The 22,369-nt window shown below is 35.9% G+C and overlaps 1 protein-coding gene across 3 annotated transcripts in view; it reads right to left on the bottom strand.

Moving 5' to 3' along the window:
• Positions 1-22,369, bottom strand: part of LOC131027671 (NAC domain-containing protein 91) — a 44,514-nt gene that overhangs the window by 8,738 nt on the left and 13,407 nt on the right. Inside the window, exons 3-8 of one of the 3 annotated variants that reach the window (XR_009358788.1) lie at positions 19,445-19,741; positions 18,776-19,273; positions 18,307-18,373; positions 17,226-18,113; positions 16,292-16,425; positions 15,723-15,796 (exon numbers count right to left, since the gene is read on the bottom strand). Coding sequence is in view for 2 of the 3 variants with exons in the window: in XM_057957751.2 (XP_057813734.2) it covers positions 17,059-18,113; positions 18,307-18,373; positions 18,776-19,273; positions 19,445-19,741 (1,917 nt within the window). In the remaining variant the exon portion in view is untranslated. Of the gene's footprint in view, positions 1-15,440; positions 15,797-16,291; positions 16,426-16,758; positions 18,114-18,306; positions 18,374-18,775; positions 19,274-19,444; positions 19,742-22,369 lie in introns of those variants that run through there. The other 2 variants (XM_057957752.2, XM_057957751.2) reach the window with 2 other exon arrangements.

Genomic DNA, 22,369 nt, shown 5'->3' with positions numbered 1-22,369 from the left:
TCTGCAATTGCTTGACAACAAGAAATCTTGGGAAGGCTAGACTGTAATGTCCCTTTTATAGAAATGAAGCCAAGTTGAAACCCAAAACGCCCATCATACATTTCCCATGGGTTTTTGGAATTTCCCAAAAGAAATGGGATTAAAATTATTATAAAGAGTGCATCAAATTAAAATATAAAACATGGTCTCTTATAATTAAAGTTTATTTTAACTAATTCCTCTCAAATAGCTATCTATGGTCCTAAGAGAAATTTGGAGAGATATGTCTTGTGGAGGAAAACTCTATTTAAGAGAGGATTATATTTCTAATTTCTACTCTTTTTTGGAGCATTGAACTTTGGTTCAATTAACCTAAGGGTGAAAACACTCTAGGTCTGGAAATGAAGGACAAAAACCCCCTGATTCCCATCATTGAATTTGTGGACGAAAACCCTTGATTTAGACTTGAGGCCATCTCATCTAGAGATCATATACAAGCATATCAAATTCATGGTAAAATCTCTATTTAGTATACATAGAAGATTTTTATGATAATTTAGTGGTCGATTATGAGCAGCATATTTTTGTTGATAGCAGAACTGGCAAATCAAAATTGGTGTATATTGACAGTGATTTCAAATCTGCATAAGATGATAGTATTCCATAGAACCATGGCAACGCTATTCGTTTGTTACAAAGTCTAAAGGGGTGGCAATTCATATTTGAAAGTTGTAATTCTTATTCCTCCATGTGTGGCAATAGTTGTATGACTATAAATCTACCATTCTAAATATCAATGATTCAAATTCTTTTTCATATTCCTAAACAACGATTCAATCTATTCTCAATGCTTCCAATTTGGGCAAGGATTTCAAGCTATGTTATTGGATCTATGGGCCAAGCCACCAAATCTAGGTCTAGTTCAAAGTAGATTCAAGATCTAGTTTGATGTGACAGAGATCCATTGAATTCTTATTGCAAACAAAAAACACAAGATTAGACACCTGAATACATCATACAAGAATCGAGTTTCATATTTGGCTAAATGTAGTAGATTGTATTGGGGCTCAATGACCCTACTATCAAAACCCCATGCAACTTCCCCACCTAGTTCTCATTTGTCGTTTAAATGAAGAACTTGGTTCCCTCTTCCCCTTTCAGAACCATATTTGATACTAAATCTCCCTCACGAGGGAAAAGAAGAGACGAGGAGAGGACCCAACTCCACAACAACACCAAGGATAGGTTTCATTTGAGAGACAGGAGTTTATGAGTTGGCAAAGGGCCAAGTATCTAGTTAGTCATGCGCAGATGAATAGAGCCAACTTACAATAAATAGCATCAGACCACATAACATTTATGCATGAGCTATAAAATAATCACATGATTAGAATAATAACTACATGATTTGTATATATGTATGTATGTGTATATATATACATACATATATAAATTTTTTGGGACAAGGGACGTGAGGGAGACATCCACCCACCTCCGCCAAAATGTAAGGGATGTCATGAAGATGGCAGGGACACTCAAGTGTCTCCCACAACTAGCAAGTCCAGAAAGTGTTTTTTTATAAAATAAAAATAAAAATTGGAACCAATGCCCAAGGCCAAACCCTAATGGCCAATGGACCCCACCAATGCCTCTTAAATCCTCAATTTTACTCACAAATTCATTTCAATAGCAAGTTTGAGGAGCAAAAAAGTGAGAGTGCAGAATTGCAAGTGCAAGTGGGTTGAGAAGGAGCAAGAAGAGGAAGAAGCGGGATTCTACACTAAGTTGAAAAGATTTTTCAAGCATAAGGTAGGATTCTATGACACTTTTTTATTTATTTTTATTTTTTAAATTAGTTTCATATTCATATTTTTATTTTATTTTTCATAGGCATGGCTGCAAGTGCATATTCATTGTTCATCGTTCATATTGTCATCAAGATTCAACATTGAAATTTGAAAATTAAAAAAAAATCATATAAATAGACATGGCTGCAAGCTATCATATTTTTATTTTTTTATTTAAGTATACTCATTACTGTCTTGCATATTAATTTTAGTAGTTTATTTTAACATTTGTCAAACTAGGATGAAACTTTCATGTATCCTCTGCTTGTGCACTTCGTGCGAACTAAATTAAGAAAAACAAAAGCAATATCCTTGGTTGACAAAGATTTTTCTTTGTATATCCTCTGCCTCTGCACTTAATACGACTTGAAGTAAGAATAACAAAAAACAAAAAAAAGAATCTATCTCTTAATCCTTTAAATTATGTTGCATGCATAGTTTGAATTTTAATTTTAAAATTATAGACATGTAAACTTTATCTTGTTTATTGCAATGTCACAATGAGTTCTCATGGAATGAGTGAGGATGAGGTTGAGGCTCAAAGTGAAACTATTGAACCCAATTATTAACGTGAGGCTAAGGCTGAGAGGGGTTGACCATGACAATGAAACCCAAACCACTAGCTCCATAGCAAGAGTAGCTGCAAGTATGAATTGCCCCTCCACAATACTACGGGTCCCTTTGATGCTAAGTCTCCTTTGAAACAATTTGCAACAAAAGTACAAAGTAGGCCTGGGACATCTAGGGGCACAAGGTTGTGGAAGTGCAACTTTTCTAGAGTTGAATTTCAAGGCAGCATTACCAGAGTTAATAACGATCTCCATGTTCAAGGAAAAGGTGCGGAAATATGAAATTTTGGGGGAGATCAGCAAACCTGAAATTCAAGGTTGAGATATATAAGCTATGGGGTGTTGGTGGTGAAGACAATCCAGTTACATCTATATCTACTTCTTTGCCTCATGGGGCAAGGGATCATTAGAGCCAACCATAGGATTCTACTTCTACTTTGCAAAGGCAAGTTGCATGCATGACAAGTTCTACTTCAGGGGTCCATGCAGTAGAGGCTAAAGGGAAACACAAGTTGAGAAGTGATGCTCCTAACCCAATAGCTAAATTATTGAAGGATGAGGCAAATGATGTCATTGGCAAATTCTTCTTTTCCAATGGCATTCCATTCCATGTGGCTCAATCCCCTTATTATGAGGAGGAGATGGTGATGATAGCAAGGGTAGGACCATCATATGTGCCACCAAGGGAGACAAATTGAGGACCACGATCTTGAATAAGAACTCTTCCAAGATAAATGTATTAATATGGAAAATGAAGGAATGTTGGGTGGCAAGCGGATGCAACATAGTCACAGGTGGGTAGATGTACATAAGGCATTGTCCACTCGTCAATGTCATGTTTAAACTTTACATGTTCAAAGGGCACATATTTTCTGAAGGCAGCTGATTATTCAAAGCATCGCAAAGATGCCAATTTTCAGTTTTAGATCCTCATGGATGCTATTGAGGAGGTTGGACCACAAAATGCAATCCAAGTAGTGACACATTCAGGCCATGTGTACAAAGCCTCAAGGAAATTAACTGAGGCAGCTTCTGGACATATTCGGTGGACCCCTTGTTGTGTGCATGCCATGAATAATGCACTCAAGGACATGGGAAAAATTGATTGGATCAAAGCAATGGTCAATGATGCTAGAGATGTGCAGATGTGTATCTACAGCAATCATACTTCACATGCACTCTTTGGGATCTTCTCTAGGGAGGAATCCTTAAAACCTATCAAGACTAGATATACACTCTATTTCATTCTCTTGGAGAGAATGCTTGAGTTGCAAGAGGCACTGCAACTAATGGTTATGAAAACAAAATGGAATCGATGGCCCGAGTCCAAAGCAAAGCGAGGGATGAGGATGAAGGATGTAGTGAAGAGTGATGCTTTTTGGGGTGGTGCAAAATATATAGTCTCCATCATTGCTCCGGTTTTTCAAGACATGAGATATGCGGATGCCAAAGCACCTAGCCTTGGAGAGATGTATGAGTGCGTTGATGCTATGCTTGACCAAATGAGGGTTGTCGTGCGAGAGGACCCCACATTAGCATTCTCCAATGAGCACATACAACCGATTATTTATCAAAGATGGGAGAAGCTCGACACCCCCTTACACATGGCTGCCTATGCATTGATCCCCAAGTGGTACAAGCAAAGACCCAGTAGAGTTGCACCCATATAGAATGCCAAGGTGAAGGCAGGGTTCTTTAGGGCCATCCAAAAGATGTATGATCCTATAGAGGCCGACATCATTCATTTTGAGTGGACAAAATTTGCCACTCTAAGGGGTTATTCTAAAATGGACAAGATGGAGATGGCAACTATGGCGCAAGAGGACCCAATTTTGTGGTAGAATTGCCATGAACAGATTCATATAACCACAACCCTAGCCATTCAATTTCTATCTCAAGTTTCTGATTCTTTCGCTGCTGAGACGAATTGGTCTACTTCAAACTTCATCCACACTCTTACAAAGAAGAGACTTGCCTCTAATAGAGCAAAGTAGCTTGTGACTATACATAGTGCTTTGCATCTCATTGACTGCAATACACTTTTGTACAAAGAGAGTCCAACACTTTTGTACAAAGAGAGTCCAACAACACAATAGGATGTAGAGCCAAAGGAGCCAACACAAATTGATGAGGATACTACAGTTGCACAAGCAAGGCTGGTTGATATTAGTTAGGTGAAGCTTGACCATGAGTCCACTTTCAACAATTCTAGAGACGAGGAGTTTGGGAATGATTAGAAGCCTCACTTCACTCCATTTTGTTATTTTGACATCAGTATACTCACTGTAATCATCATTGTGAGATCTTAAATATAATATAAATTTAGAGTTCGACATTTTCATTGTTCAAACTTTAATTTAAATTGTTAATGTTCACTTCAAAGTTTAGTAATATTTAAGTTTTAGTATTTTGCTAAATTGTCAAAGTTACATTTGTAATTCTTATAATTATACATCTTTCTATAACTATTTTTTCAAGTACTATATGTATATCACCCCCCCCCCCCCACCAAACGACTCCACCGTCGTCCCCAGATATAGGCTTGGTCCCCCTGTCCCCACATCCCCCATGTCAAGAGACTCCATGGAACTATGATATGATATTATATTTAGATATTTATTATAGTTTATAATTTCTTTGAACCATATTATTAAAATTTATTATTTAAAATATATAACTATGATTTATTTATTTTTGTATGGACAAACCCAACTCAAAAAAAATGCTAGAACCACAAACCTAACTAGGATTTTTACCAAAACAAATAACTTAGATTTCAAGGAGTATTTGTATTCAAGCACAATGTTTCATATTCTCCCTACCACTAGCAATTGTGGTAGATATAATTCAAGTCTAACATTCATTGCGTGTTTAAGGGTTTAAATAAGTCAAAGGTTTCATGAATGATTTAACAATTGTCTTATGACATTCCAAAGAGACTTTCCATGACATTTATTTTAGAATCTAGTGACACAAAAGACATACATTCAACCCCAAAAAAGCTATCTAATCAATAATTTTGTGTTGATCATTACATGTACCAAATTATATAAAATATTATATACAAGATACAAGTTTTCATCCTAAATCCTTTTTAATATGAAACAAATTTCTAGAAGATTTGCAGATATATCCCCTTCTACATAAAGACTAACTAAAATTGTCCTCGAGACTCCACCCTTTAATATTCTTTTAAGGTTATATAGGATGAAAGCACGCACATCACATTCTAATGGGAATAGTCCCTTAAAAAGTCCAAGAGAGTTGTTAATTCATAATTAATGTCCTTGACAACTCTTTACCACTATAGTTGGCTATTGTTTCAAAACTCTAAAGGAAGCTCGACCACTCCCATTTTCTCAAAGATACAATTCAACTTCCCCAAAGCACTCTTATTGGATGTCAAATGCCTTTGTCAAATTTTAGTCAAATATGAGTTAGCCATGATCTCCCAACATTTCCACTCAAATTCATGTCTAAATCTTAAGCAAACCTCCATTTTTACTCCCAGGTTTGATAACATTGGCACTTGCATAAATGAATTCAAATAACAACACATGGTAGATAGAGTACCAAAAGAGTATCTTTATTCATAAAAAGTTCTTATAGAAAAGTAGACCAAGAATGATTAATTAAGGATCAAACTATTTTCCTTGACCATGCTAAGTATATTTTCAATACCCAATAGTTGCCAAGTAAAACACAGTGTTCCACGGGGACACGTCCCCCCCCTTTTTGGGCACGTCCCCCCGTCAGAAACATCTCGGGGACGGGGGGACGGGGACGCGACGTCCCCCGCCGTCCCGCCACCGCCACCCAAGCGCCGCCGGGACGCGGAGACGTCCCCACGTCCCCGCGTCTCCCAGGGAGACGTGGAGACGTCTCCTTGGGAGACGTCTGGGTGTCTCCCAGAGAGACATTGAGACGCCTCCACGTCTCCTTGGGAGACGTTTGGGCGTCTCCCTGTCCTTGGAGAGACGTGTGCACGTCTCTCCAAGGACAGGGAGACGCCCAAACGTCTCCTGTCGCCCCCACGTATATGCAATATTTAATATTAAAATTTTTAAAAAAAGTGACTTTTTAAGTTTTTTGAGGGTTAAGGGTTAACTCTAATTGGACGTGGGCCAAAAGAAAAATAACACCCAACACCTTTAGAAAATAATAAAAGTATTTTTGGCCTCGCGGGGTGCTGCCCCTCGACTCTGCCCTGTATCGCGACAGGGAACGCGCAAGGGGCGCTGCCCCTTGACCCCAACTTGGGGGCGCTGCCCCCAAACCCCCGTTGAAAAATATAGGGGGAAACCGCGCCGATAGAAGTAGGGAAAATCTAACCTTCGAGTCTGATTAGGCTCCATATAACAACACAACTTAGAAATCTTGGTATTTAGATTTAGTATTTCAAATTTCCTATAGTCTCATTTAAAATATAATTCTTACACTGTAATACTATCATACATCTTTTCAAAACTAGTTTTTCAAGTACTATATGTATATGTATAACTATATCAGCACCACCACCCCGCCACCCCCCCCGCCGCCGTCCCCAAACTTAGGCCCTTGGTCCCCCCGTCCCGGAAACGCATCCCCCCGTCCCCCCGTCCCCAACGCCCGTGGAACACTGGTAAAACATAGCTATCAAGAACTTCAAATAACTAAATACTAAACACAGCTATCAACAATTTCAAATAACTAAATCCTAACAACAACCCACAAGCCAACAAGTAAATGATGCATAGTTGGATACAAACAAATTAACAAAACAATACAAAGGCATTTCACACTAACTACATCATCCCCTCCCCACCTCCAAATAGAGAAGTTGGATTCCCAATTGACAAGCAAAGAACAAAACCATAGATCATGTAATATTTGCAAACTAGTGATGGCATTGTAGAAGAAGAAGAACCTTTGAGCTAATGATTTCTCATATAGCTAGAACAAACTAATTATAGCTTGAATGTTCCACGACAAAATATGGATAGAGACCTTGGAAATGTTGAGCTTTCAATACAACTAATTGAAAATCTAAAGCAATTACTTTAGGTGGAAGTAGAAAGAAATATTTATTAAGTATATCATGATCATCAACACACTACGTTCGAGGACCAAACAAACATGTAGTGAAGTCTAAATGTAGACAGCTCCAAGAAAGCTTTAGCAAGCTAGTCGATATACCACGATAGTACTTCAAGCACTTCAAAATCATTCCCATCATGAAAATCTTCTCACATCACACCAGCCCACAAGAGTGATTCCCTCTGTTTGCCAAATGTGGAGTCTAAGGATAAGCATACTACAAAAGATTGGATAGCTACAATAGAAGATTTAGATATTGTTTGAGCAAGATAAATAGGCAAGGAATGTACAAAAACAAGGTGACAAAGAACAAGCCATACATTAATAGAAGAATGGTGCAAGCTGCTAGAATTTACAACAGTAGCAGATTGAGGAAACTAAATAATGGTGAACTAACAGCTAGAGGGTCCTACAATAGAATGGAATAGTGTATGGTAAAGAATTTTCTAAAGAATCCATACACTATAAGCTTCTACTAGGAATCATACAATCCAATAAGGAATTTTCCACAAAGTTGTATGATGAAGAGTCTATTGTGTCCATCCTATGGTGAGTCCAATTTAAGGATGAAGAGGCCATAGAATGAGCATTATTTTAAAAACTTGTACAATGAAAATAATCTAGAATTAGCCTAAGTGTAATAACACACTCTACTCAACCCAAACAATTTCTAATTTTTTTTTTACTTATTTATTTAGGTTTTAAATTTAATTATTAGATAGATATTCTTTTAAAAAATATTATTCTTCAAGTAATCTGATTTATTATGATAGTTTTATTGATTAAGAAAATATCATTGTCCTCAAGTAGTTGGTGTATTATCATAGTTTTAATACTTAGTTTGAGTTTATTATTATAGTTTTCAATTATCAAACAAATAGTACTTCAATTTAAATTGGATTTAATGCAATAGTTTTCATTTCAATCGGACATTATTTTTTCAAGTGAATGAATTATTATTAAAGTTCTAAATTTTTAAGCAAGTTCAATACTTTAATTTTAATCATCATAGATTCATTTTAAAGCCAATGGTACCTACAAGAGAAGTGATTTACTTTAGGTTTTAAGTATTCGAGTAAATAAATTCTTTTTCATATAATAGAGTAAGTTTCAAATTTCGTAGTTAGATAACTAAAAAATAAGAGTTGAAACCAAAAACCTTAGCAGCGTTCGGTATCTATGGTGCCTCTGGGTCATGCTTACGGGTAATGTTGTCGTGTTGAACTACTGCACTTAACGCCTAATAAAGCTGCAACAACGGCATTTGTGGCATCGTCCCTATAAACCGTTGGGGAGAAATAAGGGTCATTTGGAAGTTAAAATCCAAAAGATAAATTTTAAATGAATTTACATCCGTTCAATTAAACCTTAGAAAACCCCTTTAGGGTTTGATTGTGTATAATGATTTTGAAAATTTATATTTCTTGATGGAAATTTAGTGGATGATAACGAATTAAGGGTGACATTTTTAATAGGAAATAGGACCTAGTTGTTTTAGGCCACAAGCATGAGGCCACCTTGAGCCTTTTTGCTATAGAGCCACCATCGTGGGTAGCAACTGCAAAGAAACTGTCTAGGACATTGACCCTAGAAAGGGTTGCGTACCCACCAAACAGTTTACATTAAACCATAATTAGAAACCAGATCTACATATTTTACGCCTTGATCACGTGCTAAAACGGCTATGTAGGCAGTCTAGGGACAGAGTTGTCCCTTGTACTCAGGCGTTCGAGGATGGGGATTAGGATTTGGTTATGGGTGAGTAGTTGGCTCTCGAAGCTCCTTGGTCTTTTAATCAAATGGTGCAAATAATAATTGGAAGGTTAAAATTAATTCAATGCATACTCAGAAGGAATCCCGTATGGATTCGCTTGACTTCCCAAGGCTTTAGGCGGAACTCAAGCTTGTTTATGTAATTATTTTTATACTCCTAAGGACGGCGACCTCGATGCACTCCAGTAGGGGAGTGTAGTCTTTAGAGAGTGGCTCAGGACCCGAATGGTCCCGATGAGTCTAAAGTCTCTGGCCAAAGCATATCCTATTCTTATGAATAGATGCCTATCTCGGAGTGGATAGATGAAACCTCTTGTCCCGCATGAACAGATGCCTAACCCGTATGGTTAGATGCCTAATCTTGTATGGATAGATGCCTAATCCGTATGGTTAGATGCCCATCCCGGTTGGATGGATAACTATCCCATTTGGATAGATGTACCTGAGTATGTGATTGAATCAAACACAATTAAGAATAAGTAAGAATAAGAAATCGTTATTTATATGTTAAAAAAAATCAGTTTAGAATTTCGGATTAAGTAAAGTGGGTTATTACACTAAGGGCAAAAATATTCTCAATAGTCAATACTGAAGTTTTTTTTCTTTTCACTCATGATGTCCATAGCATCTTGAAAGTTTGACTTCCATAATATCCTTTTTAAATTTTTTCTTCATAATATGTTGCACAATAAGATCTTTTTCAATTCCTTTGGAGATTGTGCAATGGGCAAATACAGTGCTTTGTTATATTTATTATTTTTGCAATAAATTCTTTTGCTACCCATTGTAAGACATTTACTTTCCCCTTATTATTTTCTTTCCACTTTTCCAATGCGGGGTACACATTTTATTTCCTCTCCAATTTCATTGTTTTTCTTCCCAACCATTCACTATTTTTTCTCTTTTCATTATTGTCCTGTGAAGTCCACTCTGATCGTCTTCATATTTTCATGAAATGCCAAAATATATAACACAAATAGGGTCCCTTATAACATCCATGTACACAAAATAGATATGCTTCAAATCAAATATTTTTTTAATTTCATTACTGAGTCGAATCGTCATTAATTTCATGATCTTCAATCGAATCTGATGCCTCTTTTAGAACATCTAATTCAATCATGTAACATCCATGTACACAAAAATAAATATGCTTCAAATCAAATATTTTTTTAATTTCATTACTTTGAGTCGAATTGTCACTAATTTCATGATCTTCAATCAAATCTAATGCTTCTTTTAGAACATCTAAGTCGATCAAATTTGTACCTTTGAATGTTCAAGAATAAATTGTTATTTGTGAACCCTATACTCCGTCTAGCACACATGAACTATTCAACTTTTTGGAATCATTCACCTGAGCTTCCTCCACATTAAATGGCTTCCTCATTTGCTTCTTGTCATCATGTAGTCCATGTTCCTATTAATTACTTTTTGTGGCTTCAATATAGTTGCAATTTAACAAAAAAAGATCATAGTCATCCATTTGCAAGTGGATCATTTCACATTTATTCTCCATGGAACCCAAATCATGATTTTTGCCCTTTCTTCTCCCAAGTTATGCCTAATGAATCCAAGGAAGTTGCTTCCTTATGTATTGCTTGATTCTTCAAACCAATTATATATTTACAACCTTTGTTATCAATAGAGATTGTGTTCTTCTAATTGTGGTTGGACTTGGCTACTACCAACCAACTCCAATCCAGCAATGAGTCATAAGGTTTCTTCCATAATTAGATGACAATAAAGTTAAGTAGAATGCTCGAGTTTAAATGACTACCTTTTGCCTAATGAGGATTCCACGCACTTTGATTTCTTGTCATCCACTCATACCAAATGGAAAGTTGGCGATCAAATATTCAACTTACTTGAACTTTGTTATGTATCTTCTAGAAGTTCATTCATGCCAAACCTGCCATCAATATTTGTGTTAGTGAGATTCCCTTTGTGTGCACCACCACTACTTTATTTGCCATGTTAACCATCAACAACATGGGATCAATCACTTGGTCTACCGCAAAATGGAGGTTCGGTTATGGTGTCTTCATTATTTCTATATTCTAAATGGGTGTTGTCATGCACTAGCTCAACCCTCTAAGTTATAGCATTTTGAAGTTCGGTAATACTTTATTATAAATCCACTACTTTAACTGGTATGCTAATTTGAAATACCTTCATTATAATAATCTTTATCGATTGCAAACAATTTATTACAAGGTTGTCGAATATGGCACCCCCTACCTTTGGTGCACGTATCGATGTACCAGGTACACAAGAACAGAGCGAATACAACACGGATATGGCTTAGAAACTTATCCCTACAGTTCCAAAAAATCATGCTTTCTCAGAGTGTGCCAAATTCATAGCAAGACAAATTCTAAAAACACTCAAATCCGAATCCTCAATTAAACTCTAAGTCGAAAGGAAAAATACAATCATTTCTCATTATTCTTTTGCAATTTCTATTTTGTCGTGTGATTTCAATGTTTTTTTGTGTGATTTTCAATGTCTTTTTGCACGATCTATTATAACCCTGCACATGCCTGATTTCTTCTGCTCCAAGATTTTATCAATGTTTCCTTGCACTATTTTCCTTTGGCCTACGTGATTTTCCTCTCGCCTAGAGTCTCCGAGAATCGTTTATAGTTCATACGTTATTGTTTTAGCTTAAATTTTATTTTATAATAAATTTTATTTGCACGTTAACATACAGATTATATAATATTATTAAATGAATACAACAATTTGTAAAATTTTAAACTATATAATAAAAATTTATTAAAATTAATAGTAAATAAATATTTGTTATAATATAATTATCTTTTTATTATAATATTTTATTTTAATTAAAATTTAAATATTAAGATTTTAAAATTAGTTGATATGTTTTTTATTTTTTTTGATAGGCAATTGGCCGAAGCCTGAATAGCTTTTGACTGGAGCTATGAACCAGTGGGGACACAGTAGGGGGCCCCATCCCCATTACATATCTTTGAATTATTATTATTATTATTATTATTATGTTTGATTAGATTGGCCCCAAGACCTTCCCCATCCTATAGAAGGCCAAGAGTCACAGCTTAGAATTCCACTTTAGATGTCTTATTGGGAATTGAACTTGGGTCTCCACAATGAGAACCCCGTGTTTTAACCAGTTAAGCTCAACCCCTTGGACAATTGATATATTTTTAATGTTTAAATCATTATTCTTTTAGTTTATATTTAAATATTTAATTTTTAATATATTTATAATTGATAATATTAATAAATATTTATTTTATTTTAATAAATTTCACAACTTGCATTTTGATGATGAGATTATATATAAATATAAAAATTGTGGAATATGTAGCAATTATGGACACAAGTAAGAAAAATCTCTTTGATTAACTTAGTAGAGCAAGAGTCAAGGTGGAACATGTTACTAATAATTGTCGCCGTTTAGATGCAAATGCAACTACAATAATAAATCAAGGTTGCATGGACCCAGATACAAATACGAATACAAGTATGGATACAAATACAAATACGAGTATCCATATATGAGTGGTATTGAAAAATAGCCATATCTGTATCCAATACCGTACCTATATTCGTATTTGTATCCGTGTCCATGCAACCTTGATTTATTACCGTAGTTGCATTTGCATCTAAACGGTGACATTCATTATTAGTAACATGTTCCACCTCAACTCTTGCTCTACTAAGTGTTTGTTTTCCAATATGTGGGTCACTGCACACAACATTCTTTCCTCAGTGTTGAGTAAGGACCAATACTTCATTATGCCTCTCTATATCAATTATATCGATGCTCGCTTTTTTGTTTCAAACAGCCATCATCATCATGATCTCCAAGTCTGGACCATTTACAAAGTAGTCTTGTTTCATTTTAATTTATGTGGCAATCCCTCACAAAGTGCCTTCATTCATTACAATGTCGATATTGTATAAAGGGACAACCTTTAGAATACTCAATTCAACTCCACACTCACCTTATTTGATTCTAATAGTCACCCAAAGATGCATTCTTATTATTTTGTGACTTTGATGGAGTACTTGGTGGAGTAGACTATTGTCCTTGTGTACTCTTACTTTTCAAACTACACGAACAATCTTTGATTGAGTGATCTCTAACTTGGCATATATCATAGAATAGATTGTTTAGGACAATTAGTTTTGGTGTGACCTCCTAGTTTATGATTAACAAACCAAAATTCTTTCCCTCCTTTTGTGTCCATCTTTCTCTATATGTCTTTGTAAAGCACCTCTATCCTTCTCTACATGTCTCTCTAAAGCTCTTGTATCGATCTAGATTCATTGTCACTTGAATTAGAATCTTCTTTGCTTTTCTTTGAATAGCTTGATGTCCTCCTATTACTCTCTAAGTCCATGGCCTGATTATATGCATCCTTACTCCTCAAGGCTCCTATTAAAGGCTTGAACATTCTCATGATTACCCTATCAAGTATTACATATTTTCGCAAGGATCTCATTATCATCCCTTAATAATTTGAACTTTTGTTCAAATAATTTCTTTAGCCTCTCACATTAGTTTCTCAATATTAATGTGGTCTATATACTAATCCATTGTCACTCCCTATGGTATGGCTAGAAAACACTTTAATTAATATCTTCGATATGATTTCTCATTTGTCATCCATATAATAATGCATGTTCTACAATATCTTAGAGGATCTTTGGATCTATCTCCACTAAATTTTAGCAATATTTGCTTCTCAACACAGTTAGTGTGAAAAGTGTCTTTTTCCATCTAGTTATCTTTTATCTAGTTCCTACACCTCGTAGTCCTATTCACACTAGCTTAAATTCACTTAGTTGTTCAGTTGTCTCACTTCATAGACACTTAACACGTGCCTTCACACTTGTCCCAAGTGTTCTACATGTGTCACACCTCTTGGAGAGTGAGTTAGTCTTTCTATTTTACCTTCCTACTTGATTCATCACCTATATATGCAAGGAGAGTTCATTATACATACACACATTTTTATGATAAATTATTGGCTATTACATTGTGCTTGATTCATTTGTGGAATATCTGGATTTTGCAATGATTTGTTGCTGCTCCAACAAACACTAGGACTTGCTAGAGGGGTCACCATCATTTGATGTGGGTATAGCATCTAAAACCTTGTCCTCAAGAAATTCTAGTCAAGACATTCCTTTGCTCCTTGGGCACTTTCAAATACGTCCAAACCCTCCACCCTTCTAGAGACCTCTATAGGATGAAATCCACTAGATCCAACTTCAAACCTTCCTCGTACTCCAAAATTCCATCCAAGTGTCTTAGGTTCGAGTTAATCTCTAATATCAATTCTCGATGCCGCAAATGTTGTAATCATACACTTCCTAATCTATGTCTCCCAAAGAGTCCTCCAACATCGTTTGACTCTCAAAATATTTAATTATTTTCTCCAACTTTATTTGACTCTCAAGAAATTCAATTATTTCCTCCAATCAAACTTGGTCTATGTGATTGATGCACACTTCTTCAAGTAAGAGAAGATGCCCTAATATCTCCACCCATTTTTCTTCCACATGGTTGTTCATAGCAAGTTCAATGTTTTCATGTCTTCACTCTTGACCGGGGCTCATACATATACTTTAACTGTTGCTTCTACTTGGAGTCGGTCTTCAGCTTTGAACTTGCACTAATGGAGTCTCTACAGCTACACATAGTCATCTTCTTAATTCTCTACTCTACTGGCCTCAAAGATCAACAATCACTTGATCTAAATCACATTGTGGTCTCTTTCCGCCTTTATTGGGGTCCAAGAATATTAATGTCTTAAATCGGACCCAACTTCTTTAAAGCAACAGTGCCAACATTTACTCCTATATCTAATAAGACTAGTATTTGCATTAGATGAATATAGAGAGTAACAAAAGTATATCTTTATTTATAAGTTCTTACAAAGAATTAGACTGGTGATGATCAGCCAAACCTTAGACTAATTTCTCTAAATATGAGAAAACAATTTAAAGTACCTAACAATTGCCAAGCAAAACACAACCAAAGACAACTACTAAAAACTGACTCCTAACAACAACCCACAATCCAACAGATAATGCATAGATGGATACATACAAATTAATTAAACATTATAAGGACATTTTTCGCTAACTACACTCCATCCAACACATTTTTCATTCAAGATGGGAATGGTATTTTAGATCATTGATGAAAGATGTGAGTTGAAATTTGAATCAAAACAAATAGTACCATAACAGAATGTTAACCTTTGAAATTTACAACTGTCAATCAAAGCCACTGACCGTGATCAACCGAATTGAAGTACCTAAGATCTTACATAGAACTCTTGATAGCTATATAGTTATTACTACCATGCACATTCATTATGCCCTTTATCTATTGCCATGTGATGCAGCAGACAGAAAGTTTCAAAGATATTCTTAAATTTCTCTAAACAATTGTGATTAAAGACGAATATCTCCAGACCTGAATTGAAACATGACTGGATTGACTGGATCTCATTGCTGTAATCCATATGTTGGCCAGACAACAAGCTTCACCTGTCACAGATGCAAATAACAAGCAGTCCAACATCTTTAACAGATTTCCCAGTGAATATCAACATTTACATATGCATTAGAAAGAAGAGAAAACATAGTTGTATGGTCATTGCATATATTTAAGCAGACAAGTAATTCTACTCAGCTCTACAACTGAGTTGTTATCATCATTGACACGTGGCATGCAAGTATATTAATGATGAAAAGCTTCAGTCTCACATAAATTATAAAATAGAACTTCAAAATGATGATGCATAGATAAGATGATCGTATGGCAAAGCCCAAATATATGATGTCCTCCAGCTTTTAGAACAACCAGGACTGACTGAGATGAACCCATTCATAACCCCTGGCCATCATGAACCTCAATGGTGATCAACTTTAAAATGGACTACATTCCAGTAGCAGAGTTAAAAATCTCCTGGAAATTTAATTCATTTCAACTTCTAAGAAATCCAATTTCTGTCACTGAATTATGTCACGGACATGATTTACCTCTTCAACATAGCATCTTGCTTTGAAAGACATTGCTTTCCATCACGGCACAACCTCTAACATAAGGCTAACCAATTGACTGTGCCATCCATTTTCTTGAAAAATATTTGTCCATTCCCATAGAAAGAATACATCTTGAGTAGGTGTAACCGTGCATCAACCATTCCAAAAAAATTAAATCAGTCTAGCATACCATCAATAATGCAATAAATTTTACAAAGATTAAAAAATCAACAAAATAAAAATTAAAACAAGTTATGTGCATAGATGCTTTTGCTCAAACAAAGTGATAGAAACAATTTCAAATCAATAAATAATTAAATATACAATAGACTAAGGTATGCCTAAAATATGTGCAAGTGGAATATTTGCCATAATCCCCCAAAAGAGGACCCATCTAATTTTATACAGGTCTAATGCAGATTAGGCCAAACTTCTTGCTACAGAAAAGCCCAGCCACAAAAATATACAGGTCAAAATCCTCATATAAACTCTGGTAAACAGATTCAGAATTGTACATTGTATGGAGATCCTGAATCAATTGCAATCAAAAGGTGCAATTGCATAGCAGATTCTCAAATTTCCTAGATGATAGAGAACTGGTTACTAAGATGACAATCCGTACAAAGATCCGGATCATGTTGATATTCCCAACCTAACAATGTATAAGTATGACTAATTGGGAAGCGTCTACAAGAATGGAGTTGGTATATGTACAAGGACTAACAATGGGTAAGAGGGAGTTATTAGTTACAAGGTTTGTGTTATCAAGATCTTCCAAAGAAAATGATAGGTGGTGAGCTTCTAGATAACGGCCATATGACCCTTACAAAAAAGACTAAAATGGCTGTACCAAGCAGGCACATTAATAGAGAAATACTATTGGAGCCTTTGGAGAAATTGCTTTTAAGCTTAGAGAACCATTTAAAGATACCATGTGCCTTCTGTAAATCAACAGAACCATTGCCACCCTTTTTGGACCAGTGGTGGGAAAAGCCTCCTGTTGCATCCATTGACTTTTCTTTACCATCAAACACCATATCTTTTGTCCCAGGTTTCCCTCTCAGCTTCAAGCCATACCAAATAACATTGAAGCCTGCACGTTTAACACTTCCTTCACCACTGATCCCGATCTCTTCCATACCAGTGCTAGGAGAACTAATAGCCCGGGCTTTCATGGAATTAAAATTTCCTACACCGTCAGATTCCAAATTACCCTTCTTACCACTCATTTTAGTTGCAGACTTCACTTCCAATGCAGAATATTTCATGCTTTCTTTTACCAATTTCATTTCCATGGCACTTGTAGATGAAATTTTAGAATCTGTTTGAAGCTCTGTAGATGAAGTTCCATGAGAAGCCAGTTTTACTCCCTTTACTGAGCTGTCACTAAATTCAGATGCCTGGTCAGGTATTTTTGAATTACATTCTGGGATTGTATCTTCACGTTTCTCAACATTTTCTGATTTGTCCATCAATGATTCTTCTCTTGTGACAGAAATGGATACTCCATGGCCAGTAGACTTGCTAACTTGTTCTTGAGGCCTCTCGCTGCTATCTTGAATGATTTGAATCAGGAGTCCATCTGAGGCACATGAAGATTGACCACAACCTGATATCTTCAGAGCGTCCAATGCCACACTAAGAATAGATTCTTCTTCTGATCCTGTAGCAGTTAAGGAATTCTCACTTCTCTCTGAAGACTCCTCAGTGGAAAGGCAAGATGCTAGAGCCTTTGCAGGTTCTACCGTCAAGCTACGATCATTTGTAACTCTTTCAAAAGCCTCAGCAGAATCATAGACAAAACTGGAATCTGCATCATCTGCAATATATTGAATTCTGTTGAGATAATCTTTCTCCACTGTGACAAAAAATTACACAAACTGATTCCACTCATTTACATCTCTGCATTGTTCTACATTACATAGATCTAGATCTACCAAATACCAGTGGCGAAGAAATAAGGACAAGTAACAGATATGGCACTCGAGAAAGCTTTATAGTATCAACCATACCTTCTTCAAAAGAGTGTGCTTTCCTTGGCAAAGATGTTGGTGCAGAGCCTTCATTCTGTGTAACACTCTGTATACAAAGTATCATGCACCGCATACAGTTAGACATAAAACCAAAGGAAAAAATTGGTAAACTGGAATCTAACTTGAAAGAATTTCATATTTACAATGTTTCAGTTTATGATGCCACAGAGAACTATAAAAACAAGCATACAAACAAGAAAAATGAGTCCTTTTATACTTCATTTAGGAAAATCAAAAAAGCATTCATACATCATGTTGCAGGAATCAGTTCTTGATTATCTAGTTTGTTAAAAGAGAAGCTGGCTTGGGCATCTAACCATCAATGCCATATATTATAATTTATAAGGCAAACAATCCAGAATTATATATGTCAAGTTTGATTATATATTTTTAATAAACAAACTGCTGTATATTACTCCATTAATAATCAGTAAAGCATAAACCCCACCTCTGAGTCATCAATGTTACAATTATGACATTCTGACTGGCAGTGTCCAGAAAGTCCATTCAGTTTGTTCAGGTCTTCAGATTCATCAGTTTTGTATATCTGCAAACGAACTCTTCTTAAAGCAGTCCCCTGACTGGGCAATGGCTGTTCATGGTCCTGCCAATTTGTAGGGCGAGTGCGCAACTGGAAGTGAACACCATTATCTGGTGTGCTGTCATTAACCTCTCCAGAATATGATTGATAATTATTTGATTCCTCATTGGATTGTTCACAATAACCAAAATTTACTCCATCAAAAATACCTTCGAACAAAGGCAAGTCTAAATTATCCTCAAAATTAGAAATTTCATCTCTGTAATAGGCATCCATTGTGCCTCCAAAAGGGGTATAAGGATCAGCGTCAAAACTGTGAAATAGCTGATTCAATTCCTCATCATAAATATACTCCTGAGTTGCAGGTTCGGATGGCAATTCTTGAGTCCCCGGCTCCATATTAGCCTGGAAAGTGATCAAATAAGAAAGAATATGTTATAAAAATAGAACACTCAGTTCGTTAATTCAAGTGCAACAGGCATGATAATAGAAAGCTTTTGTTACAATCAAAATAAGCAATTGGCAATAGGCTTTATAATGTGGTTGCTCATCTAGAAGGGTTCACAATTTACATACATTTTTGTTCACAGAAGTGAGGTGACGATACTCTGGATTAGACCTTCCCTGTGAAGAATCCATTGACCCATCAAAGCCAGCATTGTCTTCAATCTTATTGTCTATAATCTCAGATGATGTTTCGAAGCCTGAAGTGGCCTGTGTGTCATCTTCTTGTGATTCTTCAATGTTCACATTGGTAGGAGATGAATTGCTCTTGGAAAGAGAGAAATCAAAGTCCCCAGTGGTCCCATATTGCTCTCCATTCTTTAAGCCTTGTTTGGGCTTTCTAAATACTCGGCATACCACATAAAGTTCCTGCAAAACTAAACCTGACTATATTGATATTTGCAAATAGGTATGACTATATTGATTTATTGATATTTGATATTTGCAAATAGGTATGCATAAAAATTGGCTTTCAAGGAATCATGATTTTAAAAAGAATATATACACTGGAAGAAGCTTAGATTTAATCTATATTTTTCAAATATTTTATATGAACTATGAATGGCAAATGCTTGCAGTTTGAGAGCCATGATGTGAAACTAGCAACTGAACATTCCCATCAAATGGAAGGATAATCACCAAACACATCTCAAATATTTTAGATTTCAAGTCCCAAATATGTAGATCAAGATTCAAAAATGCAGACAATATTAATTCCATTAGGCAACTAAAAAAGCGAGAATATCATCTCTCCTAACATATATTTAACAGAATATATGCGTGAATTGAATTTTCAATTAAAGAGTTGACCCTCTTTGTTTGATACCCTTCCTCTTATCAATAGCTTTTGTGGAGGAAAAATTTTAAGACTTGTTGAAGAATTTATACAGAAATAAGTTAGCATAGGCATTGACAGCATAAAATGGAGTAGACAACAAATGGACTGCTGATAGTTTTAAACACATTCAACATTCTTTGAAAATCTGTGACTGATGTATTTTCCCTATGTTGTAAACCTTGGCAGTTGGGCATAGTTACATCTTTCTCATAGAGAAATCCAAATCGTTATAATTTGTTTCTGCTGCTTAAGTGAATTCTTTTTTCTTTCTAAAGTGATTGATGTTAGTAGAGAAATCCAAATCATAAAAATGTTGGTGGTGCTACTCAATATCATTTGTTTGTGATGTTGATTGTAATTAGGTAGGAGGGGCGGATTCCAATTGCCTTAGGCAACATTGGAATCCGCCCAAAGGGCTGGCCCCATTCTCCCATAAGGTAACATGTAGGGCTGGGCCCTTTCTCACGTCTAGCACAAGGGTGGTGTGCTCTAAGGGCCTGCCCTATAATTCAACACGCCACTCACACTTAAACAATAAAAAGGGCGCCAATTCAAATTAAGAAACCCGACCTAATTAGAGGCTACAGTGCATATAAATAAAGGAATGAATGAAGCATTCAAACAATAAGCATACACACAAAGAGCGAATTATGTCTGCAAGTAAGAGGTGCGAAATTCATGCAAAAGGCGAATACCTTCAGCAAAGTGCGAACTCCATTAGCTTCTCTCCATTGTTATCTCTGCTGTTAGGGGAGTGCTCTTCATCATGCGATCTGACAATTGAAGGACCTGTTGTTCTGAAGTTGGTCACAGTCATCTATTGAAGACATATATTTCATCCATCTGCTATTCAAGGTCAAATCTTTGGTTGCTGGTTGGTGCAATAAAAGGCAGATCCGAAACTGGTTAAGAGGCAGATCTGAGACCACTGAAAATTGAAGATGCCATTAGCCCTAAGGGTGAACTGAGATAAGTATTGTAATCAGAATATTATTCATAATCCATAATCAGATTTGAGGATTTTTTCTGGCTGGGTTTTTCCTCCTAGGAGGTTTTCCTAGGGTAATAAGTGTCTTATTCAACTTTGGTTATGTTTTTGTTTGTTCCTAAATCTGAAATTACTAAATCTAACAGCAAACTATCTGAGTTAAAGGTTAATTCTGTTTTCTGAGTTTTCTTTATTAATCTGAAAGTGTAAAATCAACATGGTATCAGAGCTCTAGGTTAGATTAACCTTCAAATTTCAATAGTCTGCTACTTCCAGTTTGCTGTTTCATTTTCAGTCAGGTCAATGGGACTGAAAGTTGAAGATAGGCTCGATGGAAACCTCAACTTTGCTGCATGGAAGGTCCGCATCTGCATTGCCCTAGAAGAAGAAGAACTTCTTCAATTTATAGATGAAGAAAAGCTGACTGAACCTACAGATGCAACTGAGCTAAAACAATTCAAAAGGAATGTTGTCAAAGCCAGAAAACTCATCATTGATTCAGTCAAAGATCACCTGGTCACCTCCATTTCCTCATTCACTACAGTAAGGGAAATATTCAGTCATCTTCAAGGTACTTATGAAATCAACAATCTCAGTAGAGCAATTACCTTAAGGCAACAATTACTTAATATCAAAATGTCAAAGGAAGAATCTGCTATGTCTTATTTCATGAGGATTTCAGAACTAAAGAATCAACTAGGTACAATTGGACATAACATGGAAGACAAAGATATTGTCATGATTGCTCTAAAGGTCTACCAAACTCATGGGACTTTTTCATTCAAACCATAAGTGGAAGAACTGAATTACCTACTTTTGATCGTCTTAAGAATGATTGCATTCATGAAGAGTCTTGTCTTATCACAAGAGGAAAACTCAAAAGTCCTCAAGTGAATGATCAGCATGTACTTGCTGCCCAATGCAAGAAAGGTGGCCATTGGAAGAAGAATAATCCTAAGAGGAATAGAGATTTCAGATTATCAATGCTCAGAATTCTTGGAAGAAGCCAAGAGATCTCACTCGTGTTCGATGCTTTAGATGTGACAAATTTGGTCACTATGCTAAAGAATGTCAAAATGAACCTCCGCAAAGAGAAGCCAACCTAAATGAAGTCTCAGATCTAAATGAGGAATTCTTATCTGCCCTGTCAAGCAGCATTCCCACAAACTGT

This window comes from Cryptomeria japonica, chromosome 8 (genome assembly GCF_030272615.1).
Source record: "Cryptomeria japonica chromosome 8, Sugi_1.0, whole genome shotgun sequence".
Taxonomy (NCBI): domain Eukaryota; kingdom Viridiplantae; phylum Streptophyta; class Pinopsida; order Cupressales; family Cupressaceae; genus Cryptomeria; species Cryptomeria japonica.
Note: the sequence above shows the minus strand (reverse complement) of the source record. Positions and strands in the feature narration are given on the sequence as shown.